Consider the following 25,203-nt stretch of genomic DNA (forward strand, 5'->3'; position numbering starts at 1 on the left):
TCCTGTGGCCAAACATGTAATTACAATGGTAGACTACATCTCCCATCATGCAGTGTGGCTGCTGGGGATGTGCTCAACATCACCACAGGTACTTCAGGCTTGTGGTTCTGCGGCACAGGAATCAGCAAGATGAATGCCCTTATAAAGACTGGGGCTCCGGAGCATGCTGCCCCCCACACAAGCACACCTCATTTGGGGGAGGTCTTAATAGGGGGATGTGGCGGCTCCAGGAATTTTTTTTTGGGGGGGAGGTGCTATGCAGGTGCTGGATAATTTTGAAGGGGGGCTAGGTATTGCGGTGAAAAATTTTGGGGGGCGTGTCCAACAAAAGAGGGGCATGTCCAACAAAAGAGGGGCGTGACCATCAAAAGAGGGGCGTGGTAAAGTGCTGGAGTATATTCCAGTGCTATATAAATACATAATGATATGGTAGGATATAAGAGTATGGTCGGATTAGATTGTGAGCTCTCTGTAAAGTGCTTGATAAGATGTTACTGCTATATAAATATAGTATGGGCATTACACTGACAGGATTAGAGTGTGAGCCCTGGCCCAGGTAGCGCCGGCAGGAAATGATGATGACGCAGCAAAAGGGGCCCCAACCCCCCCCGCCCGATGCCCGCGCTGAACTGGGCCTCCCTCTCACACAATGGGACTGACTCTCCTCTCTCCGACTCCAGACCTCCCCACTCTCTGTCTCCAGTCCAGGCTCTGACTGACGGTCTCTCTCTCGCAGCTCGTCTCTCGTCTCCGCGCTCCTTCTCTCCTCACGCCCACGGCTCCGCCCTCACCACGCCGACACCACGCGGCGTGCACAGTTTTATGCTGCCTGGCCGAGTGACATCACGTCGGCGTGCGCTGCGCACGGAACGTCTGACGTCAATCGCCGCGGCGCACACAGCAAGGGGTAGCCTGAGCAGAGCACAGCAGCGTGAGTGGCGTGCTAGACGGGGCTGGGAAAAATTAAAGCAACAGAGCGGTGCTGTATGAAAATTTTTGTTTTATAAATTTCAAAACAGCACCTGTTTTTTTTTAGGGGGTGCTAATAGGGTGCTTGGAGGATTTTAGGGGGTGCTTCAGCACCCAAAGCACCCACCTGGCGCCTTCCATGGGGATGTTAGTTTTATAACATTGTCTAGTATAGGAGCAATGAGGTGCTCAGATTCCTTTAAGGTCAATACACATGCTAGTATAAACTCAGCAGAGACAGCTTCAACCAGCGGCTTCTGCCGAGATTCTAGCATGTCTACAGCCGGACCCCCAATGCGTAGCTGAAAGATCCAGATTGCTGGATCATCTTGGCTGAGCACAATGTTTCCCTCTTTACCCTGCCCACTGGAAGCTGCTCCATCGTGTACCACACTGTCGCCCCTCTCCCTCCCTCTTCTCCATAGCAACAGAATAGTGTATCATTAGCCTTTAGGCTTCTGATCACTATAATGTTAACAACGTCCAGCTACAGCAGGGATGGACAGCATGCACCAGGCTATAAGCAACACAAAAGAAGACTGGAAGAACAGAAGAAGACAGAAGAATAGAAGAAAGTGAAGACTGCAAACATGTAAGAAGTATACAGATGAAAATCACAGAAAACAGAAACCTACAGAGGAGAACAATGTCATGATACCGAAGTATACTGTAGGTGAACGGAGGGGGTGTATTCAGTAAATCCTAATCAGTAAAATCGACGTGCTCAAATAAATTTTTGCTGTGCTTACATGAGCTAGATAACATGTGTTCCGTGGGTTGAATAACCCACTACAGGTATGTTGCTTTTGTAATGCATTCTATGCAAATAGCGTAATGCACATTATGCAAACAACTTATGTATTGTGTGTATAACACAGGTTACCCAAACGCGTGTTATGTCATTTGTCCTACACCCATCTAAATGTACGTGCGTTCAGAATCTCTATTTCACAAAGCACGAATTGTGCTTGGCACATGCAGGGTACAAGTATAGAATAAGACACACAGAATACGTCAGAAAAAAACAAACCCATGCAGAGAAAAAAACAAAACAAAAAAAGTGGCATAGTTTAAAAAAAGAATGAAAAAAAATATTATCAGATATTTTATTTCTGTTTTACTACAAATATTTATTTTCTTAAATGAATTAGTAGGGGGTAAAAAAAAACCCTTTACCTGTATGCCTGGGAGGGTGAGCCCAGATTTCATCATACGTTCCCCCAGGGCCTACCCCCAAGGTGAGAATAAGCCCTCAGCCTTGGGCAAAGGGGGTGGGGAGAGACTTTGTCGCATCAATTTTAATAGTAAAGTTATAGAACAATAGACCACGTGGGTTAATATTGCTCGGGGGCGGTGCTCCACATTAGTGTGTTCTGCAGAGACTGGGTTTTACCAACCTTCATGGGGCAGAGGGGGTTAGTGGGGACTCTAAAGAAGATGCCAGTGAAGGTGATAATTATACTAGCCCACACTCACTTCGCCTGCTATGGAGCAGCTGAGATGTGGTAGGACTCTCCATGTATGCATGTGTCTCACTTTTGCTTATGATGCTTCAGTGAACCACCCTCAGTAAGTATTACAGGCAGAGGATTGCAGAAAATTATGATGTTAATTTACAGATTTTTCCAGGACACGTTTTCTTAGAGAATATATAAACTTTTGAAGTACACCTATTGAAAGTGTCCTGCTCAAGATTCCCCAAAGACCCCAAAGGCATCTGAAGGCAGAAATAAGGAAACCTTTTCAGTTATTATCACCAATCTGACTCTTCCAGCAATTATTTTGTTCTTTCTTACAACGGAGATGTGTCATGTTTACATTTAAGAATTCCTTATATGAGTCGAAGCAGATAGAGCAGATATGTAGCTGCCCTTTTTCCATTCTTCTTTACTTTTTCCATTTTGTCAGTGTGAAGTTGTTCAAGGAATGTAGTGTGTATCTCTGGACTTTCCTCAGTGTAGTGCAAAGTACATCCATAATAAGTGATAAAATATAATCCCAACATTCCCATAATCTACTCGCGGTAAGACAGAAGTCATACTTGTTTAGAAGGGTCATTTTTTTTTAGACGAATGTGTCATTGGCAGAAAATGTAGCAATGAGCATTTAGAAAGGACTGCTAGGATGGGATGAAGATTTCAGGTATCCAATTTGGTACTCTGGTCAGCTGAACTGGATTTCAGCTGTTTCAGCCAATCTTCTGTTATTTCATTATTAGGGTGAAACATTTTACTGGCCAAATTCTTTTCTTGGTGTAGGGATTGCTTTCAGCCAAACATTAGGCGAACATTCTATAACTTTGGCTACCTACCTGGTAATGCATGAACAAATACCTTCCCCCATTGCATCAGCACACCATCAGCCAAAGTCTTTTCACCTTAAAACAGTCACTGGTAATGCTCTACAGTGGTTTGTGGGCTGTGATGACAGGCTAAAAGCTCAAATCTGGGACCAGTTAGGCCGGACTCTTGCACATTGGATGCATCCAAATGGTAGAACAGTAATCCAGATATATCATCCTACCTAATAAAATGCAAGTGTCTCTGCATCCCATGTCCCTGTGTGTGTGTGAGTTTTTGTTGCACGCATGTGCAGGGAGGGACGCAGAGAAACTGAGGAGAGCTGAGGGAATAACGCGGGCCAGGAGGGGCGGGCGTGTGTGCGCGGCATGAGGGGCGGGCGTGTCTGCACGCATGCGTGTGGCGGGCGGGCGTGAGCGTGCGGCGGATGGGCGGTAACGGACCTAGCCCGTTTTTAAACGGGCTAAGGTCACTAGTTCTTAGATAATGTGGATGTGGCTTTGTGGAAATATTGGAATAGGTCTGTGGTCTTTGGTTGTACCTGAGTTGAGGAATGGCATTTTTTCAGATTTTAGCATGGTCTGCTACACACCATACATAAAAAAAAAAGTACACAAACACACCTCAAGCAGTGATTGAAAAATCAGCAGCAACACGGGAGGAAAATGATTTTGATAGAATGTTGTACATATGATACTATGTAGTGTTCATTGTCTAATACCTGCAGTTTGTATTGTGTACTGAAAAATAAAAATGCTTGATAATCCTGAGTATTTTGTTTCTGTGTGAGGCTATGGACTTTTGGATCATCCCTCCTACTAAGACCCTCTGACATTACCGTACGTGATCTGTTCATTCAGATAAAAATTGAGCAGCCATATTATTTCTTTTTAGCGAGCTATCCTATACAAAGTCCTCACCAATCTCTTTATAGTCATTGTTGTCAACGAAATATGGTAACAAATCAATTGTTATTGCAGGTCCAGCTTATCAGGACCCTAAAAATGTACTTGTATTAGCCCAAGTTTTGACCATCCTAAAGCATACTTGAACTCCGAAAAAATAAAAATAAGGGTAAGGGCCCATTCACGCTTAATCAGTTGGTGGGCGTTAGTGTGCGTTAGTACACGTTTTTTCCATAACAGTGCATTGTGAAAAAGATGTCAGTTAAAGTGTGAAAGGTGCCATAGGAAACCATGGGCATTACTTTGAAAATCAGTTTTCTTTCAGTTATAACTGAGAGCAACTGATTAAGTGTAAAAGGGGCCTTATGCTACCTTCAAGGCCAGGTGCTTCTTTTTAAACCCATCTTCATGATCCCTGGCAAGTCTACAGTAAGGATAGTCAAGAGTTTTTACAGCTGTCCTTCCCAATGTGACCATTGGTGGAGAGGCTGGAGCATGGTATTAGCAGAGGGCAGAGTTTGCACTTCCAGCATAGAGAAGTTCAGGCAGCGTGGAGAAATTATCAGAGCTAGATAGGAATATAAGAATGCAGTTCTCCATCTTGGAAAACTAATGCTGCCTAGAAGGAAGCTTATGTTCCACATACGTAAGACAAGTGAAATGAATACTTGTAGTCACTTTTGGTTGTCTAAACAATGCCTGTACAGGCATTTCTGTGACTATAAAACCTCTAGCAACTTGTAATTGCCCACAGTGGTCGCCCCCCCATTAGCTCAGCTGAGTCAAGTGATCTGATCGACAATTATTAAGAATGATCGTTTTGGCCACAATAAAATAATGGTAAAATGGCTTATGCCACATTTTCATTTTTTGTTAGTTCAGCTCCACTTCCGGAACAAAATTAGTTCTAGTTAAATACTGATCGATGTTTCAAAAACCATTTTTCTTCTCACATTTTGCAATGTAGCTATTGTTATATCATTACTATAAACAGTATATTATATTTGTTTTAAAGTATTTTACTATGCTTATGACTTCAGTAAGGACAAAGGAGTTATTGCTTACAGCTGTGACATAGAGTTTATGAACTCACAGGATTTTTTTGGATTTCTGCATGAATGTATTCGAAGATATGACATGATCTACATCAATACCTAGTGAAAGACCAGCTTGTTTCATGAGCAACAAGTATAGGTTGTCGTTTTACTGAACAAATGGTTAAAGCAGATGTGCCATTGATTGATAGAATATATATATGAACCTCTAGGACAGGCTTTATCAACCAGGGTTCCTTAAGGAGCCTGCAGGGGTTCCCTGGCCTTTTTCCACCCGGTGAGAGAGGTGTGTTAGGAAGAGACTATTAGACTATACCTAGTATGTTTTGAGCTCTGTAATATAGTAGTGCCATGTTGGATCAAAGTCCGAATAGGGGAAGTAAATTGTTGCTGAATAAAGCATACCAATATTTTAATCACAAACTTTTTCAAAACTTTTGATAAAGTTTCTTTCCTGAGCTGAGCTTGAACCGTTTATCCTGACTTGTTGTATGTTTATGTGCACTTTCTCTGTTTTGCCAATGGAATGTGCTTAGCTGTGTTTCTAACTGCAACTCTGCATGCACTAACACCTTCTGTGAGCCTTCTCTCCTCTGATAACCTTTTCACCATTTCTGTAGATATCAGTGTGTGTGATGGGGAAGGGTTGGGGCACAGAATGCACAGTATGGCTGCATGATGCCTGGTTTGTCCCCTTGTCTTCTTCCAAAGGGTGTGCTTACTCCTGATACCCAAGGCGTGAAGTATAACTTTTCACCGAGCACAGCACTCAACAAAACCGCCCGGCCGTTTGGTGCCGGGACACCACCCCCAGGCAACTCTTGGCCAGCCCAGGTCACCAAGACAGTCACTTACAACCCCCCTCCACCGTCCTATAGCAACAACCAAACCTCCCGAGCCCAGCATCTGAACGGGTATGTGAATGCCTTTGGCAGTGCTTTTAATTAGCAGGTCATCCTGCATTCTCTGTGATCTACATAAATTATGTCTTGATTTTTATAATACAAATACATGTTTTGTTTGTTTGGTCTGTTTAAAGGGGTTATGCTAAACAAGCACAGGCAGTTCTGGAAGATCGGATATTGAGTCTGTAGGGTTCCATAGAAAGAAATACTAGAGCAGCACAGCAGTGGTGGTAATTTTGTGATCTGGATAAGTATTATAGTGTCTATCCTAAAGATCACTAGTTTAACCAGTATGTCACTGGGAACTAGCGAACTGTTAGGATGAACATTAGTACACTTCATATAGTGGTAGCCTCTTCTGTGTTTTTAAACAGTAGACTGTCTTTTTTTTGGAGGGTTAGGGCCTGTACACACTGCATGTGCTTTGCCGATCGCTAGGGTACTGTGATTAACATAGTAATCACAATGCCCTGTTCACAGTAGTGCAATTTGCTGTTCACCCAATCATTTTTACTGCATTTGTGATTGGGTTAAATCAATAGAAACGTACGAAAACTGCATAGCAAATGCAGTCCTATCCGATTTTTTTGTTTTGCAATGGTGCAGCAATTGCACTTTCAAAACCCACCAATTGCACTAATCTTGGCAGTACGTGCGCTTGCAAATCACTGAAAATTGCGATAGCACTGTGGTTGAAATCATGACTGCGATTTTCAGTGTGTACTAGCCCTTTGCGCATTTTTTGCTAAATGATCATATAATTTATATTTAAGTTGTTCTTGCCACAGTTCTTGCCAAGTTTGAAGCCTGATGATGTATAATATTGTCATGTATCTTCGTGATACTCCTCTTCTGTAAAAAATGGCGTTAGTAACATTGCATTGATATGAAACTAGGGCTGCGTCTAGCAAGCCTTAGGCCTGGGACCCACTAGCAGCGCTCTTTATAAGTGCTTGTGATTTGAAAAGCCCTTGCTAATGCAATTTTTTGTGGATTTTTTTTAAAATTCACATCCCTCAAGTGGGATCACATTCATAGTATTACATTAGCTAGAGCTTTTTAAATCACAAGTGCTTAGAAAAGAGCTATGGGTTCCAGGCCTTACTGAAGCCAGAGTTACCAGTGTATAAGTGGAGCTCTGTGGACTGATAACTTTTACTTTGTAGTTTCTTTTAATGCATACATCAGCAATTGATATTTTATTGCTGAGATGAAATTCACAAAGATGTCCCTTAGTTGTGACTCTACATATTGCCAGGCATCTTTACACTGGCCGCAGACTACACATTTGATACTAGAATAACTTGCATTGCATGCATAGTTGAACTAATGAGAAAGACATTGTTGCATATGGCAGCTTGACACAAAGTGAAAGGCTCAGCCTCAGCTATTTTGCAACATTACGGAATGCATTAGCATGTAATGCTCTGCCTCTAAGCATCCTTATGTTTCAAATCACATAGGATTGATTTACGGAGGCTGTAAAGTGGTAGAGAGCGTAAGTAATTCAAAAGATGTGGACTGGATTTATTTTATAAAGTATATGTTATTAGCTCTAGCAAACCTCTCTTGGTTTATGTCAGAACATAGTGGGATTGCTGAGAGGATAGTAAATTAGAGGTTGTTCAGCTGCAGTTACGGTACTTGCATCCACACGCATTGTTTCATCACACTGCAGCATTTGATTGGATTAAATTAACTGCACACCTGCCCTGCTGTGTAGTGGCAGAGCAACCGGCTTTCAGCCAGGCGCAAATGTACAACCAACTGTCTGTACGGCTTCTGATTGCTGAACTCTGCAAAGTCAGTTAGAAATCAATCAGTCATAAAGATGCCAGCGAATAGAATACTGGCAAATTGAACTTGGTAGCAAATTTATAGCTCACCCACAGCTATGTTCATAGTAATTATATAAAGATGCTTTGCTGCACAGGATCGCCAAATGCAGCATATACAGGAAGAAGAATTCTAAAGCCTTGTGCACACATATGAGGCATGTTGCCCAGCATGGACTGGCACTCGATCCGTCGGTGACATTGCAGGGCTTACACTGTAGCGATGCATCGTTACATTGGTATCTTGTGGGAGGAAGGGCACAGGAGTAAGGTCACGTGACAAGTGGGGAAAACGACGCGATCTGCCAGGCTTATTGCTGGCCGAGGCGTCTGGGGCCATCGGAGGCCGCCGTACACACGCTAGATTCTAGACCAAAGCTGTCGTTATTGCCCCACTCATCTAAGTTTCTTCTACCGTGTGTAAAAGGCATATTGCTACGCTTTCTCCAGACTTTGCATTGACAAATAACCATGTGTTGATGTCATGTTAATCTTATTCATGGTATTTATTTAGTGGTGTAATCCAAACAGCTAAGAGATCTAGGTGTGTCACAAAACTATTTCCAGGGTGATACCAGCCTTGCTTCTGTCATTTACGTGATTCTTTGTTAATACATAGTTTCATTTTTAAAATATTAGAAAGGTTGAGCAATGTAATGCAATTGTGCATGAGAATATTTCAATCGGTCTGTAAATTTGTGGTCAGTTGTACCAAACCAATTGGAGGTTTGGCATCCCTGTCATTTTGTGTCCCTGTAAGAATTGGCAGTAAAAAAAAAAGTATACTGGAAAATGTATCACTGGGTATAAACTAAAACTTGTATACATGGATGTTGTAATTAACGAGTTAAAAAGTGCAAATCAAGTGAGTAAAAATAGCCATCCACTTATAAATTGCCACCCAATGTAGTAACGATCCTTCTCCGATCGGAATCTGATCAGAGAGGGATTAATTCTTACCACTTAACAGCACATTGATTTTTTAATAAACTATAGCAGAAAATCTATTGCAAAACGATAGCACCACAGTGTTGCACTGTTCAATACATTGTAACGCTATGTCTCATTGATCGAACACCGTTCTGCTCCTGATAGACTGAGATTTTTCGTCCTGTCTGATCGATGGTTTCAATTATTTTAGGTCAAAATCAAAGTCATTAGAGGTTGAAATAGGTTTATTATGGCTTTAAACATACCTCCCATCTCTTTGAGTTAATAAAGGACACTTTAAGACACACCCCTGCCATACCTCTAGCCACACCCATCCACACTCCTAGTCCGTATATCACAAAGAATTCATAAGCAAAAGATGTGGTGTTATCATTCAAACCACACTGGTCCTTTCTATCAGCATTACTGGTAGTTTTATTTCACAATAACATTTGAAAGTAAGACATAAATCAATTTAACGGATGAGAATAGATAAAGTTTAGAGTCAATGAAAAATATTTTTAAGGATATATCTATATATTACACAGGTCTGTACATCAGTTTTTAAAGAGGGACAACAGATGTAGAAATAGGGACAGAGGGGTTTTCTAAGATCTCATTCATTCGGTGAGATTTTAATTAGTGATGACAGAATAGATGCAACATAAATGTAATACACATGCTAATCTGCAGGCCAAGCTTGCTACAACATCTCATAACTCATCAAAGTCATCTGTGCAGCATGTTGATTTAAACTAAAGCAGATCTCCGCTAACATGAAGGAAACACAGCAGCAAATTGACTACATTGCCACACAGTGATATTATTAACTACAATCAGATGATTTCATTGTCTCACTTTCTAGTTTTCTGCAGATGTGATACAGTTCAACAGTTTATAAATAAACTTCAGAAACTGTATTCAGGTTATTAATGCATATGTCTGCTCCATGACTAACACTGGACCGTACTTCACAATGCATATCTATCGTGTTTAATATGTCAACATGCACAACATTCATATTACAAGGTTTTGAGCATATTTACCAATGTAGTTGGAAATTCATGAGAGCCTCTTTGCACAAGAACCTGGCAAATGTCTTGAACGGGTGGCTACAAGCTGGCACAGTTACACACTTGATGTTCTGACACAAGAATATCAGGCTTATATATTATGTAGAGTGTTGAATTAAGCTTACAAATGCTAATGTATTTTAATGCAATGTCCAGCTAAGGAAATTCATATTTCGTAATCATTGAAAGCTAATCATGGCTAAATCTTTCTCATCTCAGTTTCTGACTTTGTTTCAACATAGAATCTATTGAAACTCTATTGAAAAACAAGAGCAGTCTTGACTTAACTGGTACACACATCCAATTTTGAGTGGCAAATCTCATCACCTCCATGTAATATGAGAATGAGCAGCTTTTTAATGCTATGAACAGATTGTGTAGGGAAGCTCTCATACTACAGGGTACTGGTAGAAGTGACCAGTCATCTTTGTGTACCAAGCTTTAACTTCAGCTGAAATATAAATTGATTAGAAATGCCTACTCTAGTCTAGTTTAGTGGACCCAGCATTAAACCACATAGAGCAATTCCACCTAGGTGATTGGCTAGACAGCATCCTCTCGAACTGCTAGGTTTCCGATACAGTAGGTTGTAGTAAACTACGCCCACACTATTCAGCCAGTCATCACTCTTTGTTTCCTACGATGTTACCTGCTGAGTCCCCCAAACTAGACTTGCACCGAAATGCCTATTTAATTAATCATTCACTGTGCGGTCTTGAAGGAAGAGTTGATGAAGATCGCCGGCCTCATAACTTTGTATTGTGTGCACTACAAACTTTCTGCAATATGATTTCTGTCCCGGACGGTCCCCCCCCCCCCCCCCCCCCCCCATGAAAGATGCATACCCCCCTGTGCCTGTGGTGAGTATTGCAGGCTGACTTGTCCACTGGCGCACCGCCTCCTCACTTCTTTCTTCATGGCCACTGGGGGCGCCTGTATCATGTGACATCACCACATGTACTGACATGTACATGCGCCGGGGTCACGGTATACAGGTACCCCCAGTGGCAATAGATAAAGATGTTTGGACAAGTCAGCCTGCAACACTCACCACAGACACGGGGTACACTATACATGGGGGAGACCTGTGGGCCTGGCAAATCCTTTGGCACTTCACAGGCGGCTTTTAACCAGATTGAATCTAGTCAGAGAGGAATCTATCTGATGGTCAAATCTGCTGATCATCTGGCAGTGTATGGGCACATTTAAGGAGCAGATTAGATGTCAGGCGCATTTAGGAAGAAGAGGATTAGCAAGGGATAGCTGAGCAATGGGTGGTGGGTACTGCCTAAAAGAAAAACTGCCAAAAGCTCAGTTGCAGAGCCAATAGTGGATTCAATGGTAATCACACTGCTCCAGTGTTTTCCCCTCATGCACCCAACACCTGGTCCCTTAGAAGGGCAGGAATCTGATAAGCGCCACACTCCACCCAGCCTGCCTGTTCTCTGGTGTTTCTTCTACTAGTGCACAGGCCAGCACATGACACAGTAGGAGACTCACATGTCTAAAGAAGACACCCGACGTCTCCCCAGGATTCCCAGGCTATACAGAGACAGTACATAGACTGTAATGCTGACTCAGCAGTGAGATCAGTGTCTGGCTGTCATGTTCTGTTTCGTACAGTTCTGATTGCCTCATCGTGAATCTCATGCTCATACTTAATCCTGAGACACAGTCACCAGCCAGGAAGTAGATTTCAGGGAATTGTTTTCTCCAGTTTTACATTTATTATAGGTTGCCATTTATAACTAAAAGCTAATAATATTAATATACATAAACCCTATTTCTTGATGCTGCAGAATGGTTCATTGTCAATATGGCAGCAGAGAGCTGTCTTCTCTCTGTGATTGGACACATTGATATACCTGCGCTCATGCCTCCTTTTTATTATGGAAGCTAATTATGCCACTTTGCAGTGCAAACTGATGCAGAGAGAGTGGGATCATGAGGGAGTTCATTTTCTAGTTTCCTTTCCTACAAAAGTAAGCAGTACATTTTGCCTGATTTCTCTGTTTGGGGGAAACTGAAGCATACAGTAAATGTATTGGCTGCAAACAAAGCATCCTTTGTACCAACGCTGTGCATAGAACATTGCATTTGCCTCAGGTATTAAGGTATGGAACAAATGCTGTCTTTGGGCTTAACTGATGACTCATAGGCTTCCTGTAGAAAATGTGGTAAAAGAACACTAGCAGATTAGAAAATGGGAAAAAAAAATCTACTAGTTTGACTCGGCTACAGATAACTCATATTTTCCACTAGTTTTTTTTTTTTTTTTATAAGCAAGGGACATAACATTCTCACTTTACAGGTGAACCAGGGCTGAATCATCCACAAGGCAATTCTAGGCAGTTGCTTAGGGCCTGGAGAGAGTCTAGGGGCCTGTGGATACTATCCCCCACTAAATCTAACTGAAAAGTGTGAAGTATTGCGGAATAGCCGCCGCGTGCTCTGACGGCGTGGCGGCTACTTCCACGTCCAGTCCGGCGACATGTGTCTGATGTAGTACAGCCTTCTTGTGCACATAGGCTGAGGAATACACGCACGCACGCACGCGCGCGCGCGAAGAGACAGAAGCTTTATGGGAAGCAGAGAGGGATCAGCTGACTCCCTTGGTCAGCTGACCTCAGGATGTATGCGGATTGGCTGGAGGGGACGGGGCGGCACTGATCAGCGCTGTACTATGTAACCACTCGTCCCTCAGTCTCACGTTGTCTGCCGTTGCGAATGCTATGTGTTGGCACACAGACCTCAGTCAGATCCCACAGTGTGTTGTAACCAGGAGGACCTGGGAATTCACACTGAGCTAGATTATTCTCGCATTGTTATGTTATGCTATAGACTAGTTCCAGGGTGTTGTGACTACGGACCTCACACCCAAGCCTAGGAAACTGTGTCAATGCTATGTTATGCTATAGACTTGTTCCAGGGTGTTGTGACTACGGACCTCACACCCAAGCCTAGGAAATTGTGTCAATGCTATGTTATGCTATAGACTAGTTCCAGGGTGTTGTGACTACGGACCTCACACCCAAGCCTAGAAAACTGTGTCAATGCTATGTTATGCTATAGACTAGTTCCAGGGTGTTGTGACTACGGACCTCACACCCAAGCCTAGGATACTGTGTCATTACTGTGTTATGCTATAGACTAGTTCCAGGGTGTTGTGACTACGGACCTCACACCCAAGACTAGCATTGTGTATTTATTACTTTAGCCCGCCTCCAGGGTGTAGAGAGCTAGTATCTCTCATCCAGTTAGGGCAAGTCTGTTCATCTTAGCAGCAGGGCATCCTGCAACCAAGCCTAGGCCCCTCTCCTAGGGAGCCTTTACGCTATAGGGATTCACCCACAGTCTGCGGTGAATTCCCTTCTTCTTCTACCTCCAGCTCCTCTGGTGGTCCTTACTCAAAGTGGTACTGTTACACCAAACACTCATATCTCAGGTGTCCAGAGGTTAGCAATATATCTGATTATCGGTGATACTGCAGATCATCAATAATCAGGTATATATCTGCATTCTTGGTGATACTGCAGATCGCCAATAATCAGATTCTCTCTGCGTGCTGACACCGATCGTTACAAAAAGGCCCTAAATCGTTTTCTGAGGTGATCTGTTGCAAGTGTTATAATACTCCTGAAGTGAGAGGGATTTTATTTCCCTTCTAAACAATCCAGATAACCTGGTTGTCCTGTGTGCTGATCCTCTGCCTCTAATAAATCAATAAGCCGTAATTTATTTGAAATAGATGCGGTTTGTAAGGAAAGTTGTATACAAATGGCAAGATCTGTTTGCATATGCCATGCTATTTCTCATCTTTAGTACAGCATAGCCAGGATTTTGATTAATGGAAGTGGGAGGTGAGTATTGGGCTGTGAGCCAGTGTTGGGGTGCTACAGCATCACCACAGGGGAATAGTGCCAAGTGCTCCATTACAGCTCTGTGTAAACAAGGTCTTAATTGATGCTGCATCTGAGTATGGTAATTTTCACAGTGTAATGCTATACAGGAATGAATTGTAGGTGCACATTATATAAGCCAGCACAAGCAGGGTTCTCTATCTTTATCTTGTTGATGTACTGGTTTTTCTGAAATAATTCGTTCTTTTCTAAAATCTCTTAATGCTCTCTGCCTGTATTATTTACTGTTGCTTGCACTACTGGAAGCAATAGAACTATATAAATGATTAATGAATACTTACTATGAAAATATAAAACCGCTAGCTAATGTGACAGTGGTGGATGATTATTATTCACCCGTTTTTATTATTGTATATTCATCTTGCTTACATAGATACTGATGTTTTACTCATAATGGAATATTACTGGCTACAACGGGTCCCAAGTAAGATCAGAAGGAATCCAGCCAGCAGAAATGCTGTAAAATAAGCAGCAGGATGAGAGCCTTCTCTCCTCTGCTTCTGAGTATACGAATACCACCTGGAGCTAATTATGAAGACACGAGGCATTTTTGTATGCAATAACAGCAGCAGTATTTCAAGCGTAATAAAATCAATCTTAGTAATGGCCACAAGGTGACACTGTTCCCTCATTGAAGATCAAAACTAATAAAACAACCATAGTGATGTTTAATTTACTGAAACTATTACCAGTGTCTTAGTCCTGGTAAATCATTTTCATTTTACTCGTGCATTAGACCAAAAGATGTAAGACTAGTCATAATATTATATCTTGCGAAGTTACATAGCGCTAATGAGTTGTACAACACTTTACGGCGTACATAATATAATTAGTTGCATGAAGAGGCATACAGTAATGTTCTGCAAAAGGATTTGCAATTTTTACAATGTGATTTTGTTGCACATTTACCTTTTTTTGTAGATTTTCTTTTTTGTCTCTGTGGTGATTGAGGCCCCTTATACACTTTTTGTATTGCATTAACATTTCTGGACGCAGGGTAATGCAACAGCAATCAAAGTGTATGGGGCCCAGTACACTTACAGCAACAGTTCGTTACTCGCTGACATTCGTGGCGACCGGAAGTCATGCAAGTCTATGGCGACGCAGATATTTTAAAATTCTTCGCATTGCAGTGCGCATGCGCGGAAGCATATTTTTTCAATACACACTTGTGTGCAATTCTTTCTTCGGCCACAGGAAGTGAGTGTAAGAGAGCCTCACTTCTTCCTTGGCTTGCAGCCAGTAGTGAGGTTACCACGCATTGCCGCATTCATCTCCGAATGCTGTTTTTGGCGGTGCAATGTGATTGTACCACAGCAAAAATGCTGTTTTCTGGTGTAAAACAGGCCTTAGTCTATCTCAGCAGCAGGTCACACCACCTTGACCAAATTCTTACAAAATTATTGGGGCAGTTTCTGCTTTTGTATGTCATTTTGTACGAAGGGAGGAGTTTGTTCACCACATTCATCTATTCAGTTTTAGTAGGCACATCAGTTTGGTTCCAGTGAAGCAGTATGACCAGTGGTGCTTTCCCCATGTTCATTCCATTGCTCTGCCTCAGTGAGCCGTCCCAGGGTCTTTTCCATGTCATGTCTGATAAGCCTAACATCAGACTGGGCTTTGTAGCTCTTGATGGTAAGTAGATTCAGCGACGCTTGGCATCCAGTAATAGTGGTGGGGAGAGCTGCTGTTCACTGTCCTCCATAGTTTGTACTCCCCTCTTGTGGTGCATAATGTGGGCTGTAATGGGGCGGAGCTAAGTGTCTGCAGCGCGGAAACGTCTGAGCCAGTCTGGCACTTAATCTCAACCCTTTCTTGCTTTGGCGGCATCCCATGCTTGATCACTCGATCTGCCAGGTTGGTGCTATAAAAAAATAAGGCTATTCAGGATGTGTTCAGAGTAGAGGTTTGTGCGGAGACATGTCTGCTCTAGTCAGCCATCTTGCCACACCAACTGTATAGTAACACTTTAATGTATATAATCAGTGGCCAATTTTTGAAGGCTACAGATTTTGACATGTTAAAAGCTGATTAAAATGTTCAATTCCGTTTTCTCAAATCAAAAAGAGAGTATTTCTTTGGAAGGTTGCAAGACCAAAAAGTGTGTCGCAGACATATACCACAAGATGGCACTGTTAGGATTGCCTTGGTCCCTGCTCTGCCACAGGTCTTGGAAGTCTGTTTACTTGTTGATGTGTTCTATGTCCTGCCATCAGACTTGTTGTATGTGTACTGGTGACATAATGTCTTGTTCCTGAATGTGCAAAGTGCACCGTTGGGAATGTAAGGTGAGTGGGTATCCAGATTGTAGTCAACAGGTGTCTAATAACATTTTGGAAGCTTTCTTGTTTACTGTGGGAGTTGCACTGAAATTGGAAGCAGAGGCTCCTGTACCCCCCTCCTCAGTATGTTCATTCTAGAGTACTAGGGGTGGGATACCGCACTGCAACCTCCTGCCAGAGCCTTACTAGGGCTGGAGTAACCTGACCTGTAGCTATATTGGGGCTGCCTGGATAAAGGATCTGTGACAGAAGCTCTGCACTTATTGGAGCTCTTCACATCCGCCTCAAGTTCTGACAGGTATTTCAGGATTTTTATAATAATGATTGGTCTTTATGTGATATATAATATTTAGAAAAACTACAAATGCTCATGCTTTTCTCAATAGATACTACTTCCCATCGCTGAGTTGTGTTCTGTAGTGATAAGTGCAGCAGATGATGTGTGTTGCATCTGTAAAGTATGGGGTGGTAACAGACTAATCCTCCTGGGGAACTGATTACTGGGCCATTGCTCTGCCTTGCCTCTGTGTTCTCTATGTGCTGAGTGATGACACCCTTGTAGGTAAAGGCAAAGTACAGAGCTATACTACATACATAGCAGACTCTTCACATAGCCATTCAGCTCTTGGAAAGAATCCATGCTAATCGGATGTGTGTGCCAGTACTTGTGGTGAAGGATGGAGACTTTTTTTTTTTTTTTAAACCAAGCAGTCACCAGTAGACCCCACTTACTTTCACTCTGGACCTAAGAAACGGACACTTTTTCTGTACAAATGACTGCAACCAGGAGTAAGCACATATGGACCCGTATGAAATTAGCTTTTTCTCTTTAGTTTTTTCCTAGGAGATTATTTTTTATCTTTTTTTACTTAGAATAATTTTTTAGCACTTTGAAATTTTAAAAAGTGCTCAAAAAGTTTGCGAAAAAGTACTGTCAAAACCGTTAAGTATTTTCTTGCTTAGCGGTAATTTAGAAGGCATTTTATTGTAAAGTTTTAAAATATTACTTAGGCGAAAACTCAGGAGAAAATGTTACTTGCATATGGGCCATACAGTGTTCTCAATGCTACACTGAATGACACCACTTTCCTTTGTGCACTGCATTGTGTGATTGCCACTCCTTCTAGATCAGCACCTGTGAATCTGGACTTTTATCCATGCTTTATGTTCTATATGTGGTGTAAAATGTGTGCTGTTATTTTAAATTGAGGATTATTATGAATAGTGTTTACTGGAACCAGTGGAACATTTGTGTCAGTTCTTTAAACTATACTATGGAAATACATGTAGCTTTATCATTGCCTTGGGCTATATAGGATAAAACTGTTTCTTCATTAAAAAAAAATGTGAAATGCCTGTAAATCTATCTATCTATCTATCTATCTATCTATCTATCTATCTATCTATCTATCTATCTATCTATCTATCCTGTGCATTCTATCTATCTATATATCGATCTATGCACTCTATGCATTCTATCTATCTATCGATCTATCTATCTATCCATCTATCTATATAATCTATGCATTATATCTAGATAACCATCTAGCTATATAATCTATGCATTATATCTAGATAACCATCTATGCATCATGTCTATCTATCTAATCTATGCATTCTATCTGTCTGTCTATCTGTCCATGTGAGTCAGGGGACAGATATCTATGTGGCTGTGAAAAGAAGCGAAAGCTGCACTGCCTTCCTTTTAATGTGTTTATTTTCTGTTTTCCTCCCTTCCATTTCCTTTCCCTCTTTTTTTCTTGCAGGTGGAGAACATAGAAAAGTCAGTAAGCATTGCTTCACATTGTCTGTACTAATCTGTGTGTGTTTCACTTCTTAAGGACATTTGCACCTAATGCGTATGTCTGCATGTTGCCAACTTGTTGATTTGGAAGATATTTTCTGGGGTACATACAGACCCATATGTATAGGTATCTTATGCATGTCTGTTCCCCCACTCCATCCAACCTAAGAGAACAGGAAAAAAGTAAATTATATCTCCTACGTTGGGGATGCCAATCCAGAGCTCTCACTGCTCAGCCCCCCCTCTGCCCCCCCCCCCCCCAATTGGGTCACTTGTATTGGATTCAAAAAATCAGATGAAGTGATGTACAACAAGGGGCGGGAGGCAGGACTTACAATTCATTGTGTCGGGGTGGGGGTTTTGGTGAAAAATGCATATACCTGCATGCATGAGTACAGTTGCCCTTTAAATTGTACTTAAAGGGAACCTTAACTGTAGAAAAAAAAATCCTGTGCCCTCGCAGTCACTCATGGCTCCTCTGGTCCCCAGCTGCCAGCTAGTTTCCTTTTTTGCCGACTAGGAGTCGGCCGGCCGCCATACGTACGTTTTTACGCATTCTCGCTGGTGCAGGAAGTTATTGCAGACATCAACAAGTACATTTCTATGCGTTACGGGTGTAATGCAGAAAATGTTACGCATTACAACCGTAACGTGTAAAAATGTACTTGATGATGTCTGCAATAGCTTCCTGCACCAGCGGGAATGCGTAAAAACGTATGTATGGCGGCCGGCCGACTCCTAGTCGGCAAAAAAGGAAACTAGCTGGCAGCGGGGGACCAGAGGAGCCATGAGTGACTGCGAGGGCACAGGATGGCTGCAGGGGGCTGGTAGATGCCCCAGGTAAGTGAAACTCTTTTTAACTCAAAAAAAAAAGAGAACCCGAGGTGGGTTTGAAGAATATTATCTGCATACAGAGGCTGGATCTGCCTATACAGCCCAGCCTCTGTTGCTATCCCAAACCCCCCTAAGGTCCCCCTGCACTCTGCAATCCCTTATAAATCACAGCCGTGCTGCTGACAAACAGCTTGTCAGAGCTGGCTGTGTTTATCTCTATAGTGTCAGTCTGCTGCTCTCCCTGCCTCCTGCAGAACTCCTGTCCCCGCCTGCCTCCCTTCCCTCCCTGCTGATTGGAGGGAAGGGACGGGGGCAGGGACCGGAGCTATGCAGGAGGCGGGGGAGCAGCTGAGACTGACACTACCGATGTAAACACAGCCTCACAGCACGGCTGTGATTTATGAGGGATTGCAGAGTGCAGTGGGACCTTAGTGGAGTTTGGGATAGCAACAGAGGCTGGGCTGTATAGGCAGATCCAGCCTCTGTATGCAGATACCATTCTTTAAACCCACCTCGGGTTCTCTTTAAGGTTCCTTTTAAGAGGTTTTAAAATGTTCTGGTCAGTAGTACATTATCTTTGCATTTGCATTATATCTAATTTTTAAAAGGATGGCACGGGACTTCCATGCGGTGTATACTGATATGCTGATCAAAGTTGCATATAAAATTATAAGCAGTGCAAACAATTGAAGATATTAGAAGCTGTAAGGTTGTCGTTTTTTTTTGTTTGTTTTTTTCATTATAACGGAGAATTCAGCACACTGCAAAATAGGCCTGAAAGATAAATCGAATTTAAACCGAAATCGCGATCATCAAGATCACAATTTCGGAATCGTCAAAGCTGCAAATATCGCAATCATGTCATTTCCACGTGGGGGAAGTTTGAAGAAGTGGCTTCAAACTTCCCCAAAGGCCGGCGTGTGCGGCTCGCAGCGTTGGACATACCGTCCTCTATCGCCGGCTCTTGTGCTTGGCAAAACTCTGGGTTTCTGTATGTCACATGACATACAGGAAGTATTCCGTGCATTAGAGTCTGCAGGAGGGGAAGTGGATAGACGGGCATCGCTGGACTCGTGCTTGAAGCTATGTCCAGAACTAATGCAGCTTGGGGGACAGAGGAGGCACAGAGAGAGACAGCATGGGCACAGAGAGAGAGACACAGGAGACACAGAGGGGGCACAAAGAGACAGAGGGGGCACAGAGACAAAACAGAGTGGGCACAGAGACAGAGCGGACACAGAGAGAGACACAGGAGACACAAAGGGGGCACAGAGAGAAACAGCGGGCACAGAGACACAAAGGGGGCAAGAGAGACCCAGAGGAGGCATAAAGAGGCAAAGGGGGCACAAAGAGACAGAAGGACAGAGGGGGTACAAACAGGCAAAGAGGGGGAACAAAGCTTGATTTGAAGGAAATCGTGAATTGAATCGAAATCGCAATTTCAGACAGAAATCGCTCAATTCAATTTTTTCCTAAAATCGTTCAGGCCTACTGCATAACTAGCTTACAACCATTCTAGGCACATAGCAACAAGATATGGAGATAAAATAACACAGGACTATAATCAGTAATGTAATACTTTAATATTGATCAAGGTTTCTTTTTTTTTTTTTCCTCTCTCTACTGATTTTTATTAGTTTTAAATATATGAAAAAAGTTCAACAGCAATACAGCAATGTGCCACCAAATAAAACAACTGCATGTCACATATGCCAAATTTTGTCAATTAACCGCAACAAGAAATGAAAGTCAGCATACATATGTACAAAGTATTTTCAGGTTGTGCTTCCAAATGACATCATACCTTAGAAACAATATGAAGGCAAATAGTTAAACGGAAGCAGGCTGGCCCAATGGAACACAAGCTATCCAGGGGGCCCACACTTGGTCAAATATGCGTATAGTGGACTTCAGAGTGTGACTGATTTGCTCTATGTGGTAAATCCACCATATTCTATGTAACAGCCTGGAAGATGGAGGCATGGAGCCTTTCCAGTGCTTTGCAATCAGGCATCTGTTAGCTGCATAGCGTAGGGGCACAAGCTTATTGTGAGGATTATGAAGGCCCAAGCAACTTTTACAAAACAATGCGGTGCTAATATCTTACTGGTACTGGAAATCCCAGGGTCAAGGAAATCTGTTGGAAACACTCGTCTAAGGATCTTGTAACAGGGGATCAGGGTTTCATTTTAAAGCGGACCTGAACTCAGAACTTCTTCTCTACTCTAAAAGATACGCTGCAGCATAATAACCTTTAAAGAAAAACATTTTGTAGTTACAACTGATACAGATCCTTCAATAAATCCGCAGCGTCTACTTCCTGCTTTCATGGAAGCAGACATAGTGTTAACACCCTGTGTTTACAAATTAGCTGCTCTGCCGAGGCAGCCAGCTGGCACAGCTGAGAGATCAAATTACACTGGTGATTAGTCACAGATGAGGGGGGATTAGACAGGCTAAACTCTCTAAATACATATAGGGTGCATTTCTCTTAGTTTTCCTTCTGTCCTGTGCAAGACTTCAGGTCTACTTTAAGAGACTTTAGGTATGGTTAAGTACACTTAAAGGAACACTATCGATTAACATGTTTGTTTTTAACCTGGGATTGAGAGAGTTGCTGAAGTGCTGGTAAATAATGATGTATACATTTCACTTGATTATCTTTTTTGTTTACTGTATCAAATTACTTTCACTCTTAAGGTACATACACACGTCAGATTTTTCCAAACGACCGGTCGTTTGGACATCAAATCCGGGCGTGTGTACAAACGGTCGTTCAGCTTGGCGGATCGGTCAAATCCAGTCTTATCAGCTGAATGACCGTTTGCACACACGGCCGATTTGACGTCCAAACGACCGGTCGTTTGGAAAAATCAGACGTGCGTACGGACTTTTTTCTGACTTATGCTGTGAATACACGTTTCGTTTTTGCCTTCGTTTTAGCCTTCGATTCGTTCAGTAAATGAATCGAGTGTTGAAAACGTATGTGAAAATAGTCATAATCTCATTATAGTTTCGATTAATAGACCCCAAAAACGAACGACTAGTGATCGAACATGTTTGATATTATCTCTCTTTATCCATCTAATCGAGCCATTGGTAGGCTTGATGGCTGTTCAGATCGATTATATGTTCGTTTATGTTAGTCCGTCCCTGTAAAAAGGGATTTTCGTTTCGTTTCTTTGCAGCCTTCGATTATTGGAAAAACGAAACCATCAGAATCGAAAAAAAAAAAGAAACCGTGGGTGGTGATATTAACCGTACGTTCGATTATTTCGGGAACGAAAAACACAAAAGGCACAATCGAAACGAAGGCTAAAACGAAGGCAAAAACGAAACGTGTATTCCCAGCATAAGTCTGCTCAAATCTGACTGCCATGAGGGGAGGATGAATTCCCTCACAGTACATCTGTTAAACCTGTGTGGGAGAAAGCTCTCAGCAGCTGCCTGTCTCTGACTGAACTGTTTGTAGAAAGCAGAGGAAATTTAACTTGTTATAAACATTTGTAATTGTCTGTGAAACTTGACACCACAGCTTTTCATACTTTTTGTTTGTTTGTTTGTTTGTTTGTTTGTTTGTTTGTTTTCAGAGAAAAATGCTCTGTAGTCTGATATGCAAAAAAAACAAAAAACACTGGCTGTGCATTGAAGCGAATGATTTGTTTTAATAGAGCTAAATCCTACACACAATGAATTACAACTTTTGCCTCTAATATTTAACATGAACAGTAGGAAAATGTTTACACAGCTACGTAGACATTGTTTGTACATTGTAATTTAAAAATATTAGGGTATTGATAGTGTTCCTTTAAGTATTAGGGGTTCTTTATGTCTAACATTCTTTGCTGTCATAGGGTTGACATAAAACCCAAAGCGCAGGACGGTTCCAAGGCTCTGAACGGACTGAATCATCCCTCTTTTGACGCCTTTCTTTTTGACGATCAGTAAGTGCGCACTGAGGAGGCTGCTGAACTCTGTAGTAACACTTATTAAGGTAGTTGTGTTGCCTTGGGTGTAACACTTATAACCACTTTTCATCCCCACCCATACTCTCCACCCACTCCCTCCCCTCCTCCATATCCCATCATTATTCCCTGTGGCAGGCACTCTCTAAGGATGGATACTCAGCCAGCCTTCCAATCCAATGACTCCAGTAAAAAGAGGCTGATAGAGGACACTGAGGACTGGAAGCCTCGTACAGGGACTACACAGTCCCGCTCTTTCCGCATCCTGGCACAGCTCACTGGCACAGACTTTAGTAAGTGTATCTGCATGGATGTGCCCCATAAGCCAATATTAGTCTTACAAGTGCTGGTTGTACTGTGAGTCAGCATGGTGGCCATTGCACACTTACTTACTGTTACTTATTGCATGGTTGAGGGATTGCTGCCTATGTATGCCCTAAAAATGGCCATTCCGTATAATCCTTTCCGCTGCAAAGACCGTAGTGTGTTGGCAGCAAGCACTTGCAAATGACGGCTTTGGGAAATCTGTATTGCCTGTTGCAGAAATATTTCAGCGTGAGCAGTTTCATTATTGAATGTTTGGTGGTGAAATAATTGACAAGTTCCGAAACCTGCCTAAAACAATATGAAGATAAAACTCGTTTCAGCTGTAAAATACTTCTCAGCTCCCACAAGTTACTTAGTCATCGTTTGTGTAATGGGAAGCCATTAAATATTCATTGGGGCTGATTTACAGAGGATGGAGAAGAATGGAGAACACTGGAGAAAATAACAGAGCTGCCAAGCCTGGACTGGATTGTTTGCTGAGATTAGGTGGCAACTGTGTTTAACCGTAGGGAAACCCGGAGCTTACTGAGGGCTGCTGAACAGTTCAGGAATTGGATGTTGTTCTGCTGCAGGTGTATGTATGCACACACAGCAAGGATTGGAGGAACTGTAGTGAAAATAACTTCATAAAATAGCTTTTTTTAAATAATCATTTATAAATTATTTAGTCAGTTTTTGCCCATTGTAAAATCTTTCCTCACCCTGATTTACATTCTGCAATTTACCCCAGATGGTAACCTCTTTAGTCCTGTCAGATGCATCAAGGCAGAATGTTTGTAAATGAAGTGTTGCAGAGTCAGTGCAAATACAGTATTTTTCAGCAGATAAGACACTCCGGCATATAGGATGCACCTAGGTTTAGAGGGCAAAAATCAGGAAAAAAAGAAATATGCTAAACTTAGTGTATCTATAGTGCAGGGGAGTCTTATGGACCTTTTATCCCAGCGACACTGACTACTCTCCATGCTACTCTCACTACACGCACATCTACAGTCACTACACCTGCATGGACTGCACTGCCATCTACACTTACTACAATCCCATCTAACTGCAGGCTCTTACCAAACCAGCGACATGCTCAGAGTCCTTTGTCCATCTCTGCCGCTGTATACTCGTGGCCTTCGCATTTCCATTTTCACTGGTTCCCTCTTGCTGCACAAATCCTGCATCACCTGATGCCGTACACAGCTAGAGGGCACCAGTGAACCAGGAAGGATGAAGGCCACGCATGATGAGTGTGTTTACAGGGTGGAATTGGCTGTATACAGCATCAGAGAGGGCAAACGTCGCTGGATGGGTAAGAGCTTGGAGGGGGGGGGGGGGGGGGGGGCACCTGGCTAGACCTTCAGCATATAAGACACACTGACTATTCCTCCCCCAATTTTGGGGCAGAAAAGGTGCATCTTGTATGCCGAAAAATATGGTAATACCTGGTCTCAGAGAATGCTTGGGTGACCAGATAGCTGAACAGCCTTGGCCATGACATCACTGAGAGGATGGGGCTACGTACCAATATGTATATTCAATATAGGCAGTGTTTCTGATGCTAAAACCAGGAAGGATAATTAACATAAAATTAGATATCCTGAATCATTTGCTACATTCTATAACTACATGCTACTATTTGTCACTACAGTGCCTCTTTAAAAGCTCTTGCTGGCGATGTGTGTACATGATTGCAGTTATACAACTTCCATTTGACTTAACTTTCAGCCCCTCCACTACGTTTTGACATGACTCAAGTGAGGGTTACTAGCTTTTACCACCTAATTGCAGAAAATTAAATAAAAAAAATAGTAAATGGACCCATGCAATAGGTGCACACAAATTTTAGCTGGTGATACACAAACTATGTAACGCAAGCTAACTTCTGTTATATGCACAACATGTATCTTGGTTGTGTGACACACATAGTGGAATACTAATAGCCTACATATATGAAAGTGTAGTAACTTGTCAGTGTAAGGGCTGGTTCAGACGGACGTTTGGAGGCGTCGCGTTTGTTGGCGTCGCGGCGGCAATGCGTTCGGGCTTTCAGCAGCGTTCGCATTGCGTTTGGATGCGGTCGCGTTTTTTCTTCCCCTAGGGGGACATTACCC

The 25,203-nt window shown here is 42.4% G+C and overlaps 1 protein-coding gene across 6 annotated transcripts in view; it reads left to right on the plus strand.

Annotated features, from left to right (window-relative positions):
- Positions 1-25,203, plus strand: part of PDLIM7 (PDZ and LIM domain 7) — a 184,574-nt gene that overhangs the window by 70,079 nt on the left and 89,292 nt on the right. For 4 of the 6 annotated variants that reach the window (XM_068277082.1, XM_068277084.1, XM_068277083.1 and 1 more), the window contains exon 5: positions 5,941-6,143. In XM_068277082.1, coding sequence (XP_068133183.1) covers positions 5,941-6,143 — 203 coding nt within the window. Of the gene's footprint in view, positions 1-5,940; positions 6,144-17,940; positions 17,958-22,666; positions 22,757-22,915; positions 23,071-25,203 lie in introns of all 6 variants that reach the window. The other 2 variants (XM_068277087.1, XM_068277086.1) reach the window with 2 other exon arrangements.

This window comes from Hyperolius riggenbachi, chromosome 3 (genome assembly GCF_040937935.1).
Source record: "Hyperolius riggenbachi isolate aHypRig1 chromosome 3, aHypRig1.pri, whole genome shotgun sequence".
Lineage (NCBI taxonomy): Eukaryota > Metazoa > Chordata > Amphibia > Anura > Hyperoliidae > Hyperolius > Hyperolius riggenbachi.